At 34.9% G+C, this 24,000-nt stretch overlaps 1 protein-coding gene across 1 annotated transcript in view; it reads right to left on the bottom strand.

Annotated features, from left to right (window-relative positions):
* Nucleotides 1-21,217, bottom strand: part of LOC107186159 (ALK tyrosine kinase receptor) — a 32,290-nt gene extending 11,073 nt beyond the window's left edge. The window contains exons 1-18 of the mRNA XM_015573972.1: nucleotides 20,709-21,217; nucleotides 19,406-19,598; nucleotides 18,595-18,722; nucleotides 17,378-17,509; nucleotides 17,133-17,288; nucleotides 15,451-15,581; nucleotides 14,743-14,909; nucleotides 14,253-14,347; nucleotides 14,068-14,166; nucleotides 12,985-13,162; nucleotides 12,269-12,416; nucleotides 11,928-12,077; nucleotides 11,351-11,507; nucleotides 9,300-9,491; nucleotides 7,239-7,484; nucleotides 5,567-5,668; nucleotides 4,505-4,700; nucleotides 1,189-1,468 (exon numbers count right to left, since the gene is read on the bottom strand). Coding sequence (XP_015429458.1) covers nucleotides 1,189-1,468; nucleotides 4,505-4,700; nucleotides 5,567-5,668; nucleotides 7,239-7,484; nucleotides 9,300-9,491; nucleotides 11,351-11,507; nucleotides 11,928-12,077; nucleotides 12,269-12,416; nucleotides 12,985-13,162; nucleotides 14,068-14,166; nucleotides 14,253-14,347; nucleotides 14,743-14,909; nucleotides 15,451-15,581; nucleotides 17,133-17,288; nucleotides 17,378-17,509; nucleotides 18,595-18,722; nucleotides 19,406-19,598; nucleotides 20,709-21,051 — 3,093 coding nt within the window. The 5' untranslated portion in view covers nucleotides 21,052-21,217. The remainder of the gene's footprint in view (nucleotides 1-1,188; nucleotides 1,469-4,504; nucleotides 4,701-5,566; nucleotides 5,669-7,238; nucleotides 7,485-9,299; nucleotides 9,492-11,350; nucleotides 11,508-11,927; nucleotides 12,078-12,268; nucleotides 12,417-12,984; nucleotides 13,163-14,067; nucleotides 14,167-14,252; nucleotides 14,348-14,742; nucleotides 14,910-15,450; nucleotides 15,582-17,132; nucleotides 17,289-17,377; nucleotides 17,510-18,594; nucleotides 18,723-19,405; nucleotides 19,599-20,708) is intronic.
* Nucleotides 21,218-24,000: the final 2,783 nt, after the last annotated feature.

Raw genomic sequence — 24,000 nt, 5'->3', positions numbered from 1 at the left:
AGGGTGATTTCCTCCTTAAAGTAAAAACGGGAACGAACGAATTACAGCAAAATAGTAAGTCTAATGAACAGTTCTACAAAGTTGCATCACAATCGGCGTTTATCAGTCACCAGGATTTCCTTGTCAGTGGGACAACTATATACGTTCGAAAAAATAGGTATGACATCCGAGGATTGTAGAAAAAATAGGTATGATAACGCGTAGGTATCGCCGTGTTGCATAGATTATTTCTAAATATACCTATTAACGATAAATTTTAACCTAATGAAATGAAATTAGTACTTTTGGTAAGCAACCTATACAGCTAAGAAAAAAATGAATATTTCAAATGGCAGATAAACCATGTGTCGTAATGGTACGCTTGCGGTCCTCAGTGGATCAAAAAGGCAGATCTTGTATGGTATTTAGAAACGACGTCCTTGCAATTTTTAGACGTACCAATAATTCACTATACAGGGTGTCCGAAAATAACTTCGATTCCCGGAAATAATGGATTCCTGGGGCGATTTGAAACAACTTTTTCCTTAACAAAAATGTTATCCGAGGCTTTGTTAATGAGATATTAACGAAAAACCCCGACCAATCAGGGTGCGAGCTGCCGGCCGAGCTCTGATTGGTCGGGGTTTTTCGGTAATATCTCGTTAATAAAGCCTCGGAAAACATTTTTGTTAAGGAAAAAGTTGTTTCAAATCACCCCAGGAATCTATCATTTCCAGGAGTCGAAGTTATTTTCGGACACCCTGTATAGTTCCAACAGATTCAGAATATCTTTCCAGTCTTCTCTTCGGTCGAAATGTCGGAGGATGATGGAAACAAAGAATGATTACTCTTAAACTACGATAGGCATTCCAAATTAATTTGAAACGAATACAATGTTTAAAAATAATATGTATATGTAGTGGACTACTTCTTGGTACACCTAGTAGTATTATTATTTGATTTCATTCATGTTGAAACGAAGGAAATTCTACTTGCCTGGAAATTTATTTTCGTATTCCCTTGAATGATTATAATATGAAAATCATTTTCATGGGTTCATCGGGACAAGTCTCTCAGAGATTTTTCAATTCGTTTCGAAAATTGTGATTTTGATATACTGATAAAAGTAACAAATCTAATAAATTAATTTAAAGAAAAAAAAAAACGGAATATAAAAGGAGGAGCGTTTTAGTGTGCTTTAGTATTTACCGCGCGTGGTCTTTCCTCGCGGAGGAAATTTTTCAGGTTCCCACCGGCAAGCAGCTCCAAAATAATATATTTCGGGTTCTGATCGAAGGAGACGCCGATGAAGTGAACGATATTCGGATGATTGAATTTGCTCATAATTAGAGCTTCCATCATGAAATCGGCCTCTGTTTGAGGCCTCGAAGAAGATGGTATCGTCTTTACAGCGACAGGGTGTTCCTCGTTCCGTCTGTATTTGTAAACTCCTTGGAACACTTGGCCGAAAGCTCCTTGGCCCAGAGGTCTACGATACACATGAATAATTCGTTATTCTTTCTCTTAATCTGTACAGTGGAACAGGTACAGTGAATAATCCAATCAACTTATTCTTCCTAGCATTCTTCGATATTTCTAAATTGCGGGCCGTAAGGGAAAATCATTGTAGTTTTTATGGTATTAAGGGGTATTCCGATTCGGAGGGGTAACAAAATCAATTGTTTTTAAATGTATTTCCTTAAACTATAACACCTTGAAAATGTGTTCCCAAAGTGATATGCTTCAATTCATTGAAATGACGAAGTTATAACGATTTTAAGAGTCAAATTGGCTGCCATAGTATCTCAATAATGAATTCACCAAACTACTTCAGCTTCGATATATGTACATATAAAATGGACGTCTCTTTATCTTGTGAACCACTATTACCCCAATATCAGCAATAGTTTTTTTTATCGCCTGAAGAAGTCGCAAATTTAACGAATTTTTGCTTTACATGGCTGCCGTTTTATTAACAAATTTTTTTTCTGCTTCATAGTAGTTCACAATATAGCCACTTCTATGTGGATTAAGATTATTTTTTATTTTTTTTCCAATGAATACAACAACGTGAATCGTGGCAGCCATTCCGAGCAATACGCTGCAAAGAGCATGTAATAATTTTGTTGATATAAGGGATAATTGTACAAAAATTTTACTGTCCTTTCTTGAGATGTGAACAAACGTATATACAAAAATACAAGTTTCTACGTCCATTAATTCTTAGTCCTAAAAATCGCTTAAAAATGACGCCTTCGAGTGGGAATACCCTCTTAACACTAAAACTAAATACTAAAGCAGTTAAAATGACTCGTTAGTACTTTCTTCTAACGATGATTAAAACTTTTATTGCAATATGAAAGTGAAAAAATCAGTTAATATACGAATTTGCGTATTTTCAAAGGTTTGTCGCGTTTCTCGATCCGATAGAGATAGCTGTAGGAAAGGCCAGGGACAAACGTAACAATTGTTCTTTTTGAATCTGTAACTTTTGAATACAGTAGAAAAAATTCTTACACGAGGAGAAACTTTGATTATTGGACATTATCAAACTTTCAAACTTAGAATATATTATACCAGTTTTGTGAAATAAGACATTCTTCAAAATCATTCATTTGTTACTTTTGTCCCTACCCCTAGGGTTGAATGTAACATCGCATCTAAATTAAAAAAAAAACAACTAAAAGGAAAGATGCTTTTAAATGATATTTTTATTTAGTCTATAGATAGACGTAAACATAAATATAAAGATAAATATAAACATGAACATAAAAGTAACATAAACTTCAAAAATTTTTTTAAATGCAAACATATATGTAGTATTAAAATTCATTTTTCGCCATGAGTCAGGAATAGATTTTTCATACTTTATTACCAACTCGTAAGCCACTTTTTTTTTTATTTCTTTTGTTGTTATGCCGTAATTGATAGCGGATAAGTGCAAGAAATAATGTTGCAAAACTATTGCCTCTTCGTTTGAAAACACCCTTTTTGTCGATGTGTAACAAGCAGAAGGTAGGTCAGTTTGACCCTCTACAATTATATTTTTCTGCCTTTTAATAGGTCGAACCAATGTCACGTAGCATAGTTTAACCGATTTTAAGATGCGTCTGGAAGACACTTTTTTGTTTGTAACCTCTTTTGCAGCTAATTTATATAATTCTGCAGAAGCCAGTCCATGGTCTATGTTCCTTTTACGAATACTTTCGGTATTCTGGAAGTAAGCTTAATCCCTTAATTGTTAAAATAGCATACTCGGAAAACCAAAGGGCATAAAAAAAGGGGACAGCTTAAATCGGGACAAAAGTAACAGCTTATGCAAACCTGACTTATTATCATGAAAAATATTACATCTACCTGAAAATACATTAATTACTTAATATAACACAAAGACTTTCACAGGATTTTTCGAAACTGAAACAAAAATTTACACAATTGAAAAGAGATAATGCCAATTTTCTTTTGGTATATTATTTCAATACGGTAATCGTCTTAGGGAAACCGCTTAAGGTCAGTCTTCCCTATTTCTAATTATGTAAAACTACCGTTATCGCGGAAATTGATTTTTACTATTTATTTATGGAACAATCGACAAAAGAAACTTATTAGATATAAAATTTAAACCTCCCTTTATAATTAAATTTAAATAAAAGTATTTTGAAAAATATTTTAACTTAATGATAGTGAATTTAATATAAAGTATAAAATATCCCCATTTCTGCTCAGCGAAAATGAAAATGTTCGCATTTATGCTCACGAGCGTGTCCCTATTTCTGCTCAGCGAAAATGGAAGTGCCAAAACCAAACTTTGGCGAACAATATCAAAGATTCCATAAGTTGTTTATAATTAAAACGCAGCGTCCACGTGTAACTCACGATCGGAACGGAACCGCTCAAAATCACGTTTCTCTACGACGGACACACTAATTAAATTTATTTCTGTTAAAATGCTGCCATCTGTTGAACAGCGGACTGTAGCATTTTATACAGAAATACTGAACTGACTTAAATAATTATTTGTATAACTAATGTATTATTTAACTTTTTACATAAAATAAAAAAATATATATGCTGAGCAAAAATGGGGACATGATTAGAAATAGGGACATTGGTCTTACTGCTACGTGTTAGCGACAACTGTGATGAAGGACAGATGGAATTTGTGTATAAAGATTGGAAGGGATGACTCTTGGTCGATTGACATTTGTTTTATAACAGTTGTTACATTGGTCCCGTGAACGTTTTTCCTTGGTTTCTCCTACAGTAATGACTCGATGAGTGCAACGTACTCAAGTCCACTTCGGAGCATTTATAGGAAGTCGGAAAGGTTTTCAGCCCCTCATAAATTTATTTTTTACCCGTAGCCGAGCCTCTGCTTAGTTTTTATTCACTCTGTTTTGATTGGTTCCACGAAGGGACTCCCCTAGTGATGAGAAGAACGCCGTTGCTCGTGTCGCATTTATCGAGGGATCACTGTACATATATTTATCGTCGGTGATTCTAGTGTTAATGGATTTGTACTTACTTTACTAAGGTAATATATTCGCGGGGTATCTGCGGTAGGTCCTTAAAGCTATAGAGATTCCCGGCGAATTCGTAATTCGGATTGAACTCGGTCATCATGGTGTCAGTGACGGCGCGCAGCGACGTCAACTCGGTACCATTCCCGAACATAACTTGTCGCCGACGTAGAAGCTCCTTTCGACTCTGGTAACGATTGTCTATAGACAACGAACAATTAGATCGTATAATACATACAGGGTAATTTTAGTAACTGGGACAGGTTATAGCTCTGTTCCAAATAACGTTAAGAAAGAATCATAGAGGAAAATTTTGCATTGTTTAACAAGCTTCATCATCTGACTGTACTATTTTTTTCACGAATGTCTTTCGATGCACCTGCAAACTGCAATTGCACGTTTTTTTTTTAAATCGAAAACCACGATGTTTTTTGCATTAATTGATTCCACATGGAGTTCTTCTGTAAGATCATTGAAAACACAATACTTTACGAGATATTTCAGTTTTTATATAATTACTGTGTTAGCGTTGAACTCCAAGGGTTTATCCCTTGTATTCGATGAAATTATTAAACAACATATACAGGGTGAACCACGAATCGTGATCAGTAGAGATTACTCTGTTATTAGCAGTCCGATCGAAAATGTTTTTATCAGGTATAGCATGATTTCAAGAGCGCTTTAATGTGATTGTAGCAAATTTTTTGTCAACTCTTTTTTTTCATGATTTTTCAAGGTCACCTTCAATTTTTTGCAAATACACCTATAATTTTTTTACACCTATCTATTAGAGAATTTCAAGACGAATACGGTAAGTATTATAACATAACATGTGTTACTTTTTTTTTCATCTGGGTCGAGAAAAGATTAAAGAAATATTCGAACTGTAATATTACACAGAGTATCCTATGCTACGCCATTGTACGCGTTCCGATGTTGTACTGTTTGTAAACATTTCGTTCTGTACATTGGAACACATCTAATGATATCTACTGATCACAATTTGTGGTTCACCCTGTATGTTCGACAAAATATGGAAAGTACAATATTATTTAATATATTCTTACAAAACAGCAGACAGAGGGCGGTGAAAGCCAACAGCAGGACGATGCTCACAGTTATCAACAGAATCATGAACGTCTGATGCGTAACCTTCGAATCATCCGCCACTGCAAACGAGAAAATTTCATATATTGATTCTCAATGTTTTTATAATACTGATAAATTCTGTAAGCTTCCTGACACGTCCCCTGCATCAATGAAGAATCTAATCAGTGAAGAATCTAATTAATGAAGAATGTGCTATCGGTCAGAATTATCGGGTCGGGTCCCTAAAGAAATTACATTTCCTGTTGTGTACATAATTTCGATATAAGCAATGTATCCTCAATATGAGTATGTCAAAAGTTTATTTATACTATATATTTTTGAAAAGATATGTTGAAATTACAGTTTAGCCGGAAAACTTTTGGTAGTCACTGTTTAATTTCCGTTTTGTTAGAAAAAAAAGGGTAAATATTTACAATAATGATTTTTTAATATGTTGTCAAGGTCATCATCCTGTGTCATTCCTCTTGGTCGGGATCAGAATACACCAAAAGTGTTCCCTACTTGTCGTAAGAGGCGACTAAAAGGGACACGCGCGGGACGTCTTCTCACCTACACGTAGGTGGAAAGGTGTCATTATACAGGGTGTAACAAAAATGTTGCTCGACCCGGAAATGGGACACTCGGGGGGTGAATTGGAACAACTGTTTCCTTAGCAAAAATATAATCTGAGGCTTCGTTACCCTGATATTAATAAAGCCTCAGATTACATTTTTGCTAAGGAAAAAGTTGTTCCAATTCACCCCCCAAGTGTCCCAGTCAAGCAATATTTTTGTTACACCCTATATACCGGGAGACAAATCGGTGACCGGTCGCCCTCCCCGAAGTTTTGTTCACACAGTTCAGGGGAAGGCGTTGTGGGTTAGCATGGTGGGATTAAAAAGTAAAAAATAAAAGTCATCACCCTGTGTAGTATTGTAAAAATTTTGGTTGGGGGTTGCCGTTTGTAAAAAAATTATCAAGAAAAGGTTAATATCGTACTTTAGTAGTATTGATAAGTAAAATGACCAATGACCTGGACCTCGACATATGTTGACAAGGTCACCCTCCTGAGTGACCTTTAAAAAGTTTCAGTTATCGAAAGTTGTTTATTAAAAAATTATTAACAATTATACCTTTCTCTTGAACTGTCTCGCATCATTTCTAAATGACATTTTTGTTTAACTGTCTCTAACCACCTCTGAATAACTGTTTCTTCTTGAACCGTGCCTAACCAACTCTGAGGCATTATATTTAAAAAAAAGTTATTCAGAGTTTCTTAGAAATAGTTGTTTTGATTTTGATGAAAGATTAGATGGTTTTTTTAAAATAATGGCAAGTATATACCCAGTAACAGAAAATGTACTTAAATGGATAAATAAGTGTTTTTGTTAATAACTAAAACATTTTTTTATAACAACGTCTCCTAACTAAAACTTTCACAACACTACACCAGAGTGGTGACCTTGACAACATATTGAAAAATCATCTGAAATTGGAGGTGGCTCCCTTATTCTAAACATTTCCCAATAAAAGTTACTCTGCTACTGTAGGAAGTTTCATAGGTGTTCGTCCAGCAGTGAACGTGTTAGGTAAAGTTTTACTCACTGTAATTTGTAAGCAACGCTACGTGTAAGTTGAAATTTCACTTACTGACACAGGATCTCGAGTCGTTGCTCAGTAACCATCCAGGTGGACAGAGACACTTTGTCTCGCTGAGATACTGATCGAGAGCGACACAACGGAAATCACAGCCGCAGCCGCTGATAGCGGGAATAATGTAGACTTCGCCGGGTTCGTGGTTTACTGCTGGCCGGAAGTGAACGTGCATAAGCTCGCGACTCGCGTACGAGTAACCACCTTCGCCATTTCCGGATTCCTTATGGCCCGTGTCGCCACCTAAATTGTCACACGTTTGGACTGAATTGTATTTTCACTTCACTGGGATACAAAATCTAGTTTCTCGTTGGACACAGATTTTATCGATATTGTAAAATAATAATACATTCGAACCTTCGTTAAACAGACAGAAATTTCTGTATTCGTTCAATTTGAATCATCCTGCATATCATATTTTTTCAAAGATTTATGGTCTATATTTTTGCATTTCTTAGATATTTTGATTCTGAGTATAATATGATTTATATATATTTTTTCAAAATGGTAATTATTTTACAATCATATTTTTCTGTATATTTAGAGAGTATATGTTTTGTTTGTCTATGTGTTCCACGTAGGTTTTATAGAGCTTGGAATTCTGAGCTAAATGCTATTTTTTTCAGCCGGATATGGCCATTAGTTTATCAAATATTTAATGTTAAAGTTGTAGGCTATGTACAGGATGTTCACGATGTAATGGTACAACTCGAAAGAATGTGATTTTACATGCAAATCTAAACGAAAAATGTAAAATAAAATTTGCTCGTATGATCTTTCGTTTTCGAGAGAATCGAAATTGAACAGGGCTTAGCTAAATGCGTCTGCTCATTACATTCCGTTTCTACTTATTGTCAATACGAATACATACATGCGTAGATTCACCTCCTGAAACCACGACCATTCATTTGTTTACATCCCGTACATTTCTTTATGTAAACAAGGTGGTAAAAGGCAACATTATTTATGGAGTTGTACCCGACAGAATTGAGCAGAATTTTATTCAAATAATACACAGTGAAAAGCAACAGTATCTAAGAGCGTCATCCGGACCTTTAAATAGTTAATGAAATTAAATAATTGTTTGTCAAGTGTCTATTCATTCAAGAAGAAGTAGGTATTACATTATTATAAAAATTGGAATTTCTACGTGTAATTAATTAAAAATTACGAAGTACTTCCTCATTCATTATTCGAAACTCTTTATCTAGATAGAATAGGAAGAAAAGGACGAAATATTTTAGCAGAATTAAGGGAAAGGTGTCTAAAACGATCCCTCGGGGTAAAATGATTCTTAGGTGCCCTGTGGTTATTAGTAGTGCTATATCGCAATGTCGTTCTACAAAAGTTCTCCCCGCAGGTCAGTAGTCGTTGCTCGAAGTGCCACGTGAATATCAATGCTCTGTCTGTTGTCCACAAGAAAAATTTTAAATTACTGCAATTTACCTAAGATAAGGTCTTTTTCAATATTGTGTAATTTTTGTCATAAACGATTTAATGTGACAGCTGCTTCTTGCGCGGATTAAACCACAATTCAATAATAAGTTAATTAATGTTTCGTTATCGCATGTATTAAATTGATGTTATATTCACCCACTGAATGTAAGTAGTAGAATAACATGATCCCAGGAATCATTTTATCCATATGCTATACTATTATTTTTTGTTTTAGTTACAACAATGTCTCGTCAGTATGAAAGAAAAACAACGCGTCAAAGCTGTTTTTATTTAAATAAAATGTAAATACTGAAATGCTTTTCAATGTTCGTCGTATTTACTATCAGTAGGTATAAAATGATCCCCGGGGATCATTTTATACACATACATTACAAAATGATCCTTAAGTATGCCTTCAAAGAAATGTGAATAAAAAATATAATTGATCACGTAGCTAAATTTTATTTAAACCAATGATAAGATAGATAGACTAACTTAAAAAAACTACTTTACTTTTATTTAAATAATGAGCATTTGTATTTTTTATATAAATTACGCCCTAAAGGGATCGTTTTAGACACCTTTCCCCTATAATTCAAAGGTATCGATTCATTTCCCCACCTATGTAACCACCACCACCGCCTCCCGTTAAACATCCACCGCCTCCGCCACCGAATCCTCCGTTGCCGTGGCTGTGATTCCCAGGACCGCAACCAATCCCTCCGACGCCACCCCGAGCCAGAGCTGTGCCAGCCGAGGTACGTTGAACCCAGTCGCCACTCCACGATCCATTCCACCCAGCTCCTGGGCCGCCTGCGCCAGCGAAATTCGCGTAATTAACACAGTTTCTCGAGGCAGTTATGACTAAACGCGGATTGACGGGCGTTACCGCAAACGACGGGCACGTGAACCGGCCGAGATAAAATTGAAACGTCGTTCGTTCGCTTCGAGGAAACCGTTTTCGTGTCTAGCCCAGAAACGGACTATCAACACTAAAATTACCAGCGTTATATAGTAACATACAGGGTATTAAACAAAAGGTTTAAGACTTTAAAGGATTATACTGCCCTCGTTAGCTTAATTGTCCTAACTGATATATTCAGACATCCGAGAAAAATAAGGTTTTATTATTTTTTTTGTGCCGTCCTTGTTTTCCATCGTAGGCCATTTCAACCCCTTGCTTATAACATCGAGTTGGACTCGTGATGACGATATTCAATATGGGTTTCATAAACATAAATATTATTAATTTTCTGTGAGTCGAAGTGAAATACTGTTCTGCTGGTATTAATATATAACATGTCAGAGTAAATGCACACTTGCAATTAGTACATAATTCCTTTTATGTTTAGGAAGCTAGTAATAGTAAAGTATTTCCGAAGACTGTAGACGTCAAGAAAATCGTAAGGCAAGGGGTTAATACAGGAAATCGTTTAAGTCATATTTATTTTATTTTTTTTTTTACGCGTACCTTGAACATAAATAATTGAGGCATAAAAATAAGTCGTAACTTAAGAGTACCTATGTTAGTAGATGTTACATAGAACAGTGTAAATTAGTAGAATTGTTTGAAAACTAGTTAGGGCAGATAAATTAAGCTGTTTCTAGAGCCTTAAGAACATTCCGCAGGACATTCTAGCTTTAACTAAAAGGTGAAAAGCGTATGGGGCTTCAAACGTTTCGAAAAATCTTGAAAAACGATTAATTGGTAATTATTCACAATAGGGGACTCCTCACCGATTTTGTTGACCTTAATATATGCTGTCAAGGTCGTTATTCTAAACAACTTTTCCCTGAACATGTTACAGGTTACATGATTTTTTTTCAGGCTTTTATTTTTTCATTAATTATTATATTTAGGTTTTTATTTTTTAATTAATTATTATACCACGCACCCAACATCCCACCACACACCACCCAGTGTTATCCACGTACTCAACATCCCACAAAACACAAGACACATAGACGATGTGCTCTGAGGCCCGGCGACGAAACTTTTTTCCGGTTCTTTTTTGTAGATATTAATAACTAAACTTATGTCTGGTGGCATGTTGGGTGCCTGGTTAACACTGGGTGCTGTGTGGTGGGATGTTGAATGCATGGTTGGAACTGGATGGTGTGTGGTGGGATGTTGGGTGCCGTTAGGCGACCGCCTATGCTAGAATGAACTGCAGTCGTACCCTAAGTTTAACTAAAGTTTTTTGCAAATATCTCAGAAACTAAGACCGAGCGGTGGATACATGTATAATAAGTTTTAAAAGGTGTACGAATACTTTTTCCCGGTACTGTATGTATAGGGAAAAGTAGTTTAGAATATTGACCTTGAAAACATATTTCAAAGTCAACCAAATCGTTGAGGTGTCCCCTATTATTAATAAATAGCCAATAATTTGTTAAATTGGACATTTTAAATAAATAGGACAGTATAGTATTATCGAGTGGAGTAAGAAATCTCTAATCAGCATGCATGTTAAAATCAATTTTTTCGATGTAAAATTAACTTTTAAATTTGTAACAGTCGATATCGTATCGTCGCGACATATTGAATGTAAACAGATAAATTGGCGTAGAAGTACATTAATTCAATGTTGGACTGTAACAGGTAATACAAGATACGGATGGAATAGGTTTGGTAGAATTTGATTAGCGTATGGAAAGCAATTAGTAGTTACCGACTTCCGGTGAGAGAACTGGACTGGGAATCGGTTGTTTGCCAAAGGGCGCAGGTCCTCGACCATGCTGAAGGCCATTATCGACAAATTGTCCCAACCCGATACCGCCTCCACCACCAGCAATAAGAATCGGGTATTGTTCTCCACTGGTTTTTAGCTATAATATGTTAAAATTATTCTTAATGTTCGAAACATATAGATACCATGAACAAATTTTAAATATCGATGTAAGGAATTAGGAATATTTAAAATAAGGAAGGAAATATTTAAAGCAAGGAACGAAATATTTAGACATATTTAAATATAAAAATTAAAATTACATGTATAGAAGGTGATTCTGCTAAGTGTGCCACCTAAATTGCTTGTGAATTGTTTGATGTACGACAAAAATTTTTCAAACAAAAGTTGTATGGTATCGAAAGAACTATACGATGTGACTACCTAATCTAATTATTACATCGTATAGCCCTTTTTGTACCATATAACTTTTTTTAAAAACATTTTTTCATGTAACAAAAAATTCACAAGCAATTAAGGTGGCACACTTAGCAGAATCACCCACCCTGTATACACTTACCTTGAAGATATACGTTGCTCCACCACCACCCCCTCCGCCATCTCTAATCTTCATCTTCTTCACTTCACGCACTATGGAAGTTATTCCCGAAAGGCCTGATCCAGTCGTTTGACCAACACTTTGACACCTATCTGTTCTCAGACCCAAGTTCTGGAAATTTCATTTGTCACTTGCAATTAAGAAAAAAGAAACGACAGTTGTTGATTTATACAAATCTTGTCAAATATACTTTTCTTAAATAAAAATTTATGACGCAAGTTTAACGTTATCGTAACAGTTTATAAACTTGTGGGTATTGAAAAGAACAAATTAATCTTGTAAAATGTTAAGTGAAATCTTACTTTAGGACAAGCGTCTGTTCCCGGCTGTCCCACCATGAAATACAATTGTTCGCCCTTTTCAAGTTCGATTACACCACGAACAAGGGCACCCAGTGTGCTACCCATTCCACTGGATCCTTTTCCTCCACTTGCGCCCACTCCGATCAAACTAGAATTCGGAATTAATCGAATAAAAATAAATTCAGTTATCAATATGGTTTATAGATTTCTGCATATCTATGGAATACAATTTCATTACCCAATTTTGTAAAGCATAAGAAACCATTAAATTTTCATTCCAACAGTTTTTTTTTGTTATCTACCATAGTTTTGAAGATATACAGAAAAATATGAAAACACACATTAACATTTAAAGGCTTATTTCACTCTGAAGAACCGAATATCATCAGAAACGAAAATTTGCTCGATACTTCTATTAAGGTCCTCTACAAACCTGTGGAGTTTGAAAAAATCAGAATTTTTGGGATACCAAAGTTCCCTGGTTAGTGAATGAATTCATCAAATTTTGAATTTGTACAAAAATCCGCCGTTTAGTTATGAATTTTGAGTTCATTCTTTAAGCTGAACACACTCGGTTAATGGATTGCAATAAGTATTTTCTGTAAATACATAAATATGACTATGGATTCTTCGAGCCTACAGGCCCCATAAGAGCTGAAATGGTCGTTTGTGAATTGCAATTAAGAAGAGTGTACGATATGTAAAGAAGTTCGTACGTGTAATATCCGCCTCGTGGCGCCGTCCATCGTTGAACACCATTTAAATAGAAGGAAGCATCTTGCAGCGGTGCTGGTGGTACAATTAACTCTATGTCTGTCCTATTATATTCCGCGGCGCATTGTTCAACCGTGGGACCAGTTCTGCCTGTCGCTCCGCAAGTTGTGATTCGAATAACTGAAAGTTCATAAAATTATAAAACAATAAACGTGTGTACCATACATTTTTATACTTAATTAAATAAGTGAAGTAAAATGTTGCCATATAATATACTTCAAAATTTTTAGTATTAAATACCATTCAATTTCTTACGAATGACTTTTAACCATTAGTTGAACATTAATGTTAATAATTAATTAATTAACTCGTTGACTTTAATGATTTCTCGTAATTGCACTTTGCAATGGTGATTATTGTTTCTGGTTACAAAAGATCTATTAATAATTTTATTTTGGTATTGTTATTTTTACATTATCTTTAATTATCTTTAATTGCTATTTCGTTAACATATACAAAAATCGTTAAGTTTTATTGTTACAATTAAGAACTAGTATACTCTGTTCGTAAATATCTTACAAAATTAATAAATTTGTCGGAAAATAAATTATTGACATACAGTGAGTCACAGAGATATTCCCACCCTCGCAGTTCTTGAATTCGAATGACTAACAATTCTTTAACAATACATATTCTGAAATATTTATCAATTGGGATGTGCAGTGCAATAACTAAGCTTTCGAATAAAAATATTTGTAAGTATCTGTACATTCCTTAATTTGTACGAATTAGAATACTTTTATGAGATTACATTTTCGATGATTTGCTGAAGTTTCCATTTAGGTATATTACTATTTTCAATTAATAATACATCATTCGAAAACTTAGTTATTGCACAATATATCCTTATTCATAAAGTTTCAGAATGTATATTGTTAAAAAATTGTTATGGCCCCCGTCTTTAATTATTCTATTAAGTTGTCTGAAATGAAAGAGTTACAAGTGTGATATGTAAAAACTATCTAAAGAGGGAATCACTTAAAAGTATTGTGTTTAATAAATGTATGCCTGTCACTATACAGTACCAGTTTCGTTTATAAAATCAGCATGTTGATCAGGAATTCTTTCCGAGTCAATAACAGGGTTGTAATAATTGAAATCTCCGACGACTTCCGGAGGAACTCCTGGTTAAATAAAATACGAAAAATCAATGTTACATAATATATTAATGGTATGTATAATTTTACAGTTTAAGTATTCTGTGCTGTACCAATGCCAAAACATTCTGGACTTAAAGAAAAATCGTCGATTGCTACGTCACCCGTTGATGACAAGCCTCTGCTCACTTCGAATTGCAGGAAATATCTGGAGAAATAATGGAACTATTATATACAAGAAGTCAAGCTTAAAATAATTTGTTTTTTAATATAATAATCTACGAAGCATGAATTTTTTAGATGAAAAAATAAGTTGAAATTTCTTTTTCTACAAAAGTGATTATCAAAAGCTATCAAGTCCATATACATATACTTAACAAAACTCTCTCCATTTTTTTTATATAAAACATAACTATAGTAGGAAATGTTATGATATGATAGACTTTCCAGAGATTGTTTTGTAATTAACTTAAAAGGTCATTTAAAACTATTTCTCTGGAATTTTGTTTTTCTCACGATAACTTACTACGAAAAAAACTAATTTATTCCGTAAGTCTAACTTACTTTCTCATATGAAATAAAAATATAGGTTCCAATAAATACCTGTATTTTATCTCGGGTAAAGCGATGGCGTTATTGTACCAAACATCTCCCCTGTCACCGTAGGACCACCAAAGTGTTTCGGAATGGTTCTGATGCGGTTTCACTTGGACCAAATAAAGTGCAAGGGAACCACTGTGCGTGCCATATTGATGGTAAAAGAATCGTACCTGCAGTTTCACACGAACAATGAAATAAACTATAAAATAAACTACTTCAACCCTCGTGCACCGTTCAATAAACTGACATTATTATCCTTTGAATTAAATTAGGCTTGGATTGAAATCGAGTTAAGGAAATATATTTGCCTATCGTTAGATTGTAATATATAGGATATTAATAAAAATATGGTACACTTCCACAAAGTCGATTCTACATATAAACCAAGACGAAAATTAAGGATGACTCTGAAAATGTGTCTCAGTTATTAATTATTGAAAATGTGGGCAAAATACGCCTGAAATTGTGGAATGACATTTTTTATTTTCGTCTTGGTTTGGCATGCAGAATTCACCCTGTGAAAGTGTCCCACATTTTTATTAACACCCTGTATCTAAGCTATTCATGCCAAATTAATTTATAAGTTACCATAATACAAAATATAATTAAGAATAAAACATTGGCTTTGGGTGAAAATGAACCGAACATTGTGTACAGGAGCTTAAATAACACTGTCAGTTGTTTCATTTTAACGAGAAAGAAATCGCTTACTTGACACGACCGATAATAACGACTGTTTGCGTCGCTACTGTAAGGAGGCGTCGGATTGTATAAAGGACTCTCAATGGTACCACGACTGCCCAATTTGACTTGTTTAGACACATCCACGTAGGCGTACGTCCCTGCGGTATTAAAAATAAATAAAAATTCAATTGAACTCTTAACATTACATGAAAAAAATGATAATTATTAGACTGGGAATGTTATGCATTCGTCGTAAATGTAAATATGCAGAACACAGTAAAAATTTTCGAGTAGGTGAATATAAATTCAATTTTATTTCTTTTCGTATCGTAATAAAAATTGTAAAATATTTGAAAAAACATTGTAATGCTATAATGAGACTGCGGAAGTTTATGCAAATTCACAATTTCAGTTATTAATATTTTGAAATTAAAACGGAACAGAATTTGGAATCCTCTGATGGAAGTTTACTATGTTAATAGTAACATGTAATAGTATTAAACGTTATTAAGACCTTTATTTTATTGCATATTCCAAGTGAAAAATTGCTATAAATGCATAGGTATAATGCTTCAGAGTTGGTTAGAGACAGTTGAAAAAAAAAAGTCATTCATAGTTGATTAGAGATAGGAGTTACATATTTCCGTGAGCTATGTCGAAGCAACTCCGATCAATATAATGCTTCGGAGTTGGTTAGAAACAGTTAAAGGGAAAAAGTAATTCAGAATTGGTTACAGACAGTTGAAGAAAAAAAAAGTCATTCAGAATTGGTTTGAAACAGATCAAGAAAAACGTATCATTGTTCTCTTAATAACTTTTTAATAAACAACATTTGATAACTGAAACTTTCTGAAGGTCACGCAGGAGGGTGACCTTGAAAACATATGTCAAGATCAAGGTCATCGGTCATTTTACTTATCAATACTACTAAAGTACGATACTAACATTTTTTTTATAACAATTTTTATTTTTAAACGACAACCCCCAACTAAAACCTTCACAATACTACGCAGCATGATGACCTTGACAACATATTATAGAATCATCGAAATGGGAGATGTACCTGATAACCAATTGTGTACAAGTTTTAAGCAAATTGCCAGCAATAAAAAACAAAAGTTGTCTAAAAAATCATAGCCATCTGTTTCCTCATTTGACTTGGGTTTTGCAGGCAACGCCAGCTGACAAAATGGTAAAGCAAATTGGCAGAAATTCTTTCAACATGACCTATGTCAAATTAAAGGCAAAACCAGAACAAGATTTGCACAAGCCAAGTTTGCTGCATATATTGCTGCCAATGTGCGCGCAAGGTGTTTATAGCAAATCTTGCATAGAACTTGTAGTCATAACCTTATAACAGGCATTGGACAAAATTTGGCTTTGCAGGTTTGTCTGACTAGGTGGCTCCCTTATTGTACCTGCCTGATTGCCGGCCCTTGACGTTGCCATGCAAAACCCAAGTCAACTGTGGAAACAGATGGCTATGGTTTGTTAAATAAATTTTATTATTCATTACTGGCGATTTGCTCGAAACTTATACACAACTGGTTATCAGGGGTAAATATTTACCTAACATTTTAATCATCGTTATAAGACTGTACTGACACATTAGTTTGACTTGTTTGGTAGTTCCAGTGTCAAAGCACCAGAAATTTAAAAAATTGAAACGATCGTAAAAGTTATGCTCCATGGTGTATTGTTACACCTACCGGACGCATTACGATACGTATGATCGTAACTAGGTCCAGTCTTGTCGGATGGTGTCGGTCCACGATGAAGGGTCCAATTTAAAGGTCTCTCAGGTACGTTCCTCCAGCCACACCAATCGCGTTCGAAATTACATCTGGCGTTCTCCGGTATTTTGTCTGAAATGCCCTTCGATTATACGTCTGTCATACCACCCGGCGATGGCCGGGGTGGGGGAAGGGAGGGGAAGCAATAATTTGCCAATTACCGCAGTCGAGACTCTCGTCTTCGCCATTGGCGCAGTCTTTTGTTAGATCGCAGACCCGTGTTCTGTTTAAACACGAACCATTGTTACAACGGAACATGTCTTTCGTGCAGCTCGTCCCTACCGGTGCTAATTCTGCAAACCAGAAAGCATACCTCTCCTCGTTTAACGTTCGTTACACGTTATTACGTTTTCGGAACATTTCTTTCCTTTTTTTTTTTTTTTTGTTCGGACGTTCAGAAACCTTACTTTTTATTTCGAATTAGGTATCACGTAACTCGAGTAAATAATTTTAGAGAAGGGATGTCGAAAAATTCTTTGAATAGCTTGTTATCAGAAATGAAAGTTATTGGATAACATTTATATTTAAAGATTTAACCCTCTAGCTACTAGGTGCTACTATAGTGACTTCCTAAAAAGTGATTGTTTAGAACGACGCGCCATTGTAATAGATCTCAACTGTTTACTACGTGAAAGAAACGTGATAACGGGTGTTCCAATACCTTAAATTACTTGTTATTAGGAATAAAAATTATTGATGGTCTTCATATTGAAAGATTTAACCCTCTAGCTACTACGTGCCACTATAGTGACTTCCCAAAAAGTGATTGTTTAGAACGACGCGCCATTATAATAGATCTCAACTGTTTACTACGTGAAAGAAACGTGATAATGGGTGTTCCAATCCCTTAAATTGCTTGTTATTAGGAACAAAAATTATTGGTGGTCTTCATATTGAAATATTTAACCCTCTAGCTACTACGTGCCACTATAGTGACTTCCCAAAAAGTGATTGTTTAGAACGACACGCGATTATAATAGATCTCATCTGTTTACTACGTGAAAGAAACATAATAATGGGTATTCCAATCCCTTAAATTACTTGTTATTAGGAATAAAAATTATTGATGGTCTTCATATTGAAAGATTTAACCTTCTATGTAGCTACTGCCGTGCTTTCCAGAAAGTGAATTTTCAGGACGTAACGGTAATATAACAGCTTTTTCTTTGTTTACTGTCGTGAAACATGCGAACAAATATTCCATTAGTGTTATCATATTACTTAATAATAACAACAGATATACTCTATCCACGAAAAGGTGCATAATTTTGTCCAGTAACTAAAGGGTTAATTAAATAAAAATGATTTTCTATATGCATGCATTCGAGTATAGAAAATGTTTTTCAGGCGTTTACTCTGTAAAGAGAATAACAGTTACCAGGGAAACAGTCGACCAAACGAATGTTATCAACAGCAATGCTGGAGTTCGGATAAGGTACCGAAATTTCCAGCAACAGTTGATGCGGCTGACTGATTGCGCCTAAATTGAACCGTGTCATTTCCCATCTGTAATGTACACATCGCAATTTTATTAGTAGTTGTTGCAACGGTTAACGCTAGAACTACCAAACCCGTCAAAATGACGGATTACAGATTTACTATTTTACCATTACCAACATTATAATGGTGCTTTTGACGAAGTTAATATTAGCTTTTAATGAAGTACAGATTTTATTATATGCTATATTATGCTAGATTGTATTATACAGCGTGTAACATAAATGTTGCAGATCCCTGAAATGGGACACTCGGAAGGTAATTTGAAACAAGTTTTTCCTTAGCAAAAATGTTATCCGAGTCTTTGTTAACGAGATATTAACAAAAACCCCCGACCAATCAGAGCGCGAGTCTGCCAGCCGAGTTCCCGCGGTAACGTTGGCTACCAATCGCAGTGCGTAGTAACAAAACTCGGCTGACAGACTCGCGCTCTGATTGGCCGGGGTTTTTCGTTAATATCTCGTTAACAAAGCCTCGGATAACATTTTTGCTAAGGAAAATCTTGTTCCAAATTGCCTCACGAATGTCTTATTTCCGGGTCCTCCAACATTTTTGTTACACTCTGTATTTCCAATTAATTTCAATTAATTCTCTGTATTATTATACAATTTAATTTAGTATACATTCAATGGTGGTATTTCTAGTGGTAATCATTCGTTTCTTGTATCGGTGCTGGAACATTGACTACGTACCTTGCATGATTATTTCCTGGCTTCTCCGCGGCAATTGAGCTTGTGTTGTTTGTGATTATGACCAAATTGATAAGACCGTCCCTCATCTCGACCTGATACAACGCTAATTCCAACATACAACGCGAGCCAGTACGTGGAATCGTGGTGGACCACATTTGAAGGTTACCACCGCCGGTGTACCACAAAAAGTGACCTACATAAAATATAAAATTGAATTTCGAAAATTTAATTGTCGTTCGCATATACGCGAAATCAAATTTTCTGTGATTTTACATTAACTCACGAATGTACACTCATTTATACCGAAAATTGTATTCCATAAATGCATGAAGTCTAAACGTTATTTCAGCGGAATGTTTCGCCTTTTTCGATTTAGTAATCGATTACTACTTAAATGCAGCCGGGAACTCGAACATTTCGACTATTAATTGATATATTTACGTTAAATTGTTTGTCGGTAGACTGCTGATATTTATGCAAATTTAGAATTATACGGATTAATTTCTCGAAGGTGGACGCACAAAAAAGTTTATTTACTCTGTTAAAGGTTTCTAGAAGGTTCGAAATAGAACGGAAACCTGAATAAACGTTCCGAAGCTATTTACTGTACTAAATTTTGTACAATTTAATATTACGTAAATGCATAAAATTCGCAGTCTAATTTATCGTATTATCTTTCTGAAGTAGATCACTTTTTTCGTGTTTAAGTTCATAACGCAGGTATATTCGAATAGATCTTTCCATCTAATACAAGACACAATAGAAAAATATATATACGTTTTCTTTCAAAAAAGTACCGACGCCCTTAAAAAAACACGCAAAAAATGACCATAAAAAATTTGTTTCTTCCACGATAAGTATTCCTCTTTCAGAACCATTCAAATTGTGCTTTGAACATATCTTCATATCACTAAAAACAAAGGAAATATATATATATATAAATATATATGTATCACAAGTATGTCGAACTAGGTCCATCGTTAGCAAAAACCCCTCCTCCTCACAGCTGGTAAGGAGAACCAAAAGCTAAAGTCATAGAAGGTGCGGAAAAAAATAATCCAGCGCAAAAGAATGTATACATCAAAACTTCGAGTGGTGGTTTCACCCCTTAAAGTCGCGTCTCAGCCGATAAAAAAAAATACGTATCCCTTATTATTAACTGCTTAACAGACATACGAAGTTTCATAAAAATCGGAGGGGTACACTTCCGTGCCTTCCCTTGTAAATTGTGTCTGATAGAAACACTGCCGTACTTTTTCACGTGGAACAGACTGTATACCCTAAGCATATCCCCTTGTCTTACCATACTCCAAGTGGCTGGCGTCCGTTCTCGGGCCGAATCTACTACGCGCCGGTGTGACACGCTTCAATCCCAACGTCTGATTCCACAGCCAATCGCAGGACTTCTCCAGATCGCAGTAGCCGAGCTGGGACGGTCGGCCGAGCGCTGACTGTAGCTCCTTGGTGCCGCGCGGCATTCTGTCCCTCCAGCCGGAACAGGTGCCGGTGATGTAGCAAAGGCTGAGCAGAACTCGCAGCAGTAGATTACCGGTCAGGTAGAAACCGCCGAGCCGGGACTGGTGCCCAGGGCGACTCGCCTGTCTCGTATTCGCGGTCAACAGCCCAGACCGCGTAGCTCTGATCATTACTCCGTGGTTTCCTCGTATAGCCGCTCGATATATCCTGGAAGGAAAAAGGTCGTCACACGCACAGCATTTCACGCGACGTTCGCCGTGCCTAGGCCGGGCGTCGATCGTTTTAGATCGTTCCTGGAATGGATCGCGTGATCGGTAACGTCGTTCAGGTACCGAATTAAATGTTTTTTTTCTTTAATTTTTTTTTTTCGTTTTCGTTACTAGAAATAATGTGCACGTGGATAATTGAGACGCGACCTAACCTTTTTGAACGTCGTTCCTTGGGAATGATTTCTCTCTCTCTCTCTCTCTCTCTCTCTCTCTCTCTCTCTCTCTCTCTCTAGTGATGCTTATAATTACCATTGGTGCTTTTGTGAATTTTTGTACAAGGATACCCTGTAGCTTTGTAAGAGAAAAGCTGAATTTTCCAATTTTCACGGTGTTTCCCCGTTTGGAAAAGCAAGCTATGTGTAGAAGTTGCGAGTTAATAGAGGAACTGTTCACAGGTTTAAGAGATTAATTCCTGGTTTTTGAATTTTGGCAAGTTTTAACGCCCAAAGCACACTTGGTTGGTGTTTAACTTTTTGTATTAGGTGCACCTACCAATTAGCTATTCACTATATTTTGTTAAATTCAACACTTATTTTCGAGGAAATCAGAAGTTTTTGACGGTTGTGTGATATTTGGCCTCGTTCTACAATGTTAGCCGGTCATTTTGAAAAATGAAGAGACTAGAAAAATGTTTAAAATTTAAACTATGTTAACAGTTTTTGGAAAAGAATGGTGAATTACATATTTGATACACTTAATATTTAACACTGGAACTACCTAACCCGTAAAAATGCCGAATTCCAGATTTTTTATTTTACAATTATTGAAATCCTGGAGATACTTTCACCGGAATTTATGTTAACCTCGAATTGCTTATATATTATAGTATACTAAGCTATAATGCATTGTATATTACACGTATTAATATGTTACACAATTTAACTCAGCATACATTCAATGCTGGTAGTTCTAGTGTTAAAATAAATTTCCTTGTTAATTTTTGTGGAGTTAGGCACTTTGGCGAATTAACGGCTCATATTAAAACGTGAAGGGATCGAATAACTTTTTAGGCCAAGGGAACACAGTAGAATGGTTTGTTTTTCTTTAATTAGTTGGAATGTCTTAATTTTGATACGATAGATAAAGAAGTACTATAACACATTTAATAATTCTTCAAATAATACACTTTTTTCAAGGTATATTTTTATAAATCAAGTGAAACATATTCACAAAAGTAATTTTATTTTCAAATGCAATTCGTAATATTTGCATTTTTTATGCAGTCCTTGCAGGTATAATTGAAACACTAATGTAGAGATATCACTTTTACATTTAACCTTCGTGCACCGTTCAGGTTAATTCCACTCAAACACAGACTTGAATTTTTAATTATATTCTTTATAAACTTGAAATCAATTTGATACCAGCAGTTTACATATACAACGATCAAGCGACATTTAAGTATACTTCCTTAACCCAAGTTTAATGCCAGGAAATGATAATGCAACAATTTATTGAACGGTGTACGATCGTTAAATAATAAATACTGTTATTATTATTCTCTTTATAAGTTATATTATACTCTTTTATAATTATTTTCATAAAATTTAGGAGATTAAAAAAAAACGTATTAATGATTCAAAAACTTCTAGTATATTAAATTAATAATAAATCGAAAAAATATTGCAGATTTGTTTCGGAAATCCAACTGAGGAAGAGATTGAAATCTACGGTTCATGCGATGTCGGAACTTCAATGTACCGGAAGTTCCTACTTAATATATTAAAATGTTACATCTGAGCTTGTAAAGGTGAATTTTCATCGTTGGCACCACTAGCCAAAGCTATACGCGATACGCAAAAGATTATTTGTAGAAACGGGAGGGTGAGTTGGACGATGAAACGAAGCGGTGATTGGCGGAAATTAAATAACTGATTCGCCGATATTTCATAATTTCCGGTCTGCCGATAATAACGTCCCTCGTAGTATTTCCCACGAAATACATCCGAGGTTCGTTTTAACTTCTTTCCTGCGTACTGCACGTTATTTCGTTTACATCGAAAAATTAACATTTCTTCTAATAAATTTTTGTTAACCATCACCCATCCCTTGTATCAATTTGACACATTTTTCTTCTAATAAGGGAAGGACCCTAGTTGTCCGACCTTAAGATACTAGTATACAGGTTCCTAATGATATATGTATGTGAAATATTAAGTATAGACACTCGATAATGTTAAAGATATAAACAATTGTAGTTACAAACTTTATGAATATAAGTGAAAGTTATCGAAGTTGCGTTGGCAAAGTATACTTGGATAAGTTTGACTTATATTCATAGTACATTTTAAAGGTGCGTAACTTTAATTATTTATATCTTTATTATTGATTGTCTACATCGAATATTTCATGCATATCATTTGGAATCTGTGCACTATCATCTTACAAAACCCAGTTAAAATGGAAGTTGGACAGTTAGGATCCTCGTTTTGTAAGAAATGATGTTATGTGTAGATAAATTGAGGCTCCGTGACTTTTATTTTAAAGAAGTTGCAAAATTAACTATTTACCTCGTCGTTGTACTAATTTTTTTACCACTGTGTCGATCTGAGACCGAGGGACAAATTAAAATATTTTTAAATCGAATGCTTAGATTACAATAAATACACTTAAATAAATACCGCTCACAAGTGTTGGGACGCCTAGTCTGTACGAAGAAATTTCACATTATTATTATTGTATATTCTTTAGACCACTTTTATTACTTTATGTCAGAAATAGCGTAAGCTATTTCATTTAAATAGCGTCAGCCTTGTCCATCGAGTTTTAACATCCCCTAAACAATATTTATTTTAGACTGTTTCAGAAATTTAATTATGTTTATTTTAAACAATATTTATTTTAGACTGT

The sequence above is a fragment of the Dufourea novaeangliae genome, unplaced genomic scaffold, assembly GCF_001272555.1.
Source record: "Dufourea novaeangliae isolate 0120121106 unplaced genomic scaffold, ASM127255v1 scaffold76, whole genome shotgun sequence".
Taxonomy (NCBI): Eukaryota; Metazoa; Arthropoda; class Insecta; order Hymenoptera; family Halictidae; genus Dufourea; species Dufourea novaeangliae.
Note: the sequence above shows the minus strand (reverse complement) of the source record. Positions and strands in the feature narration are given on the sequence as shown.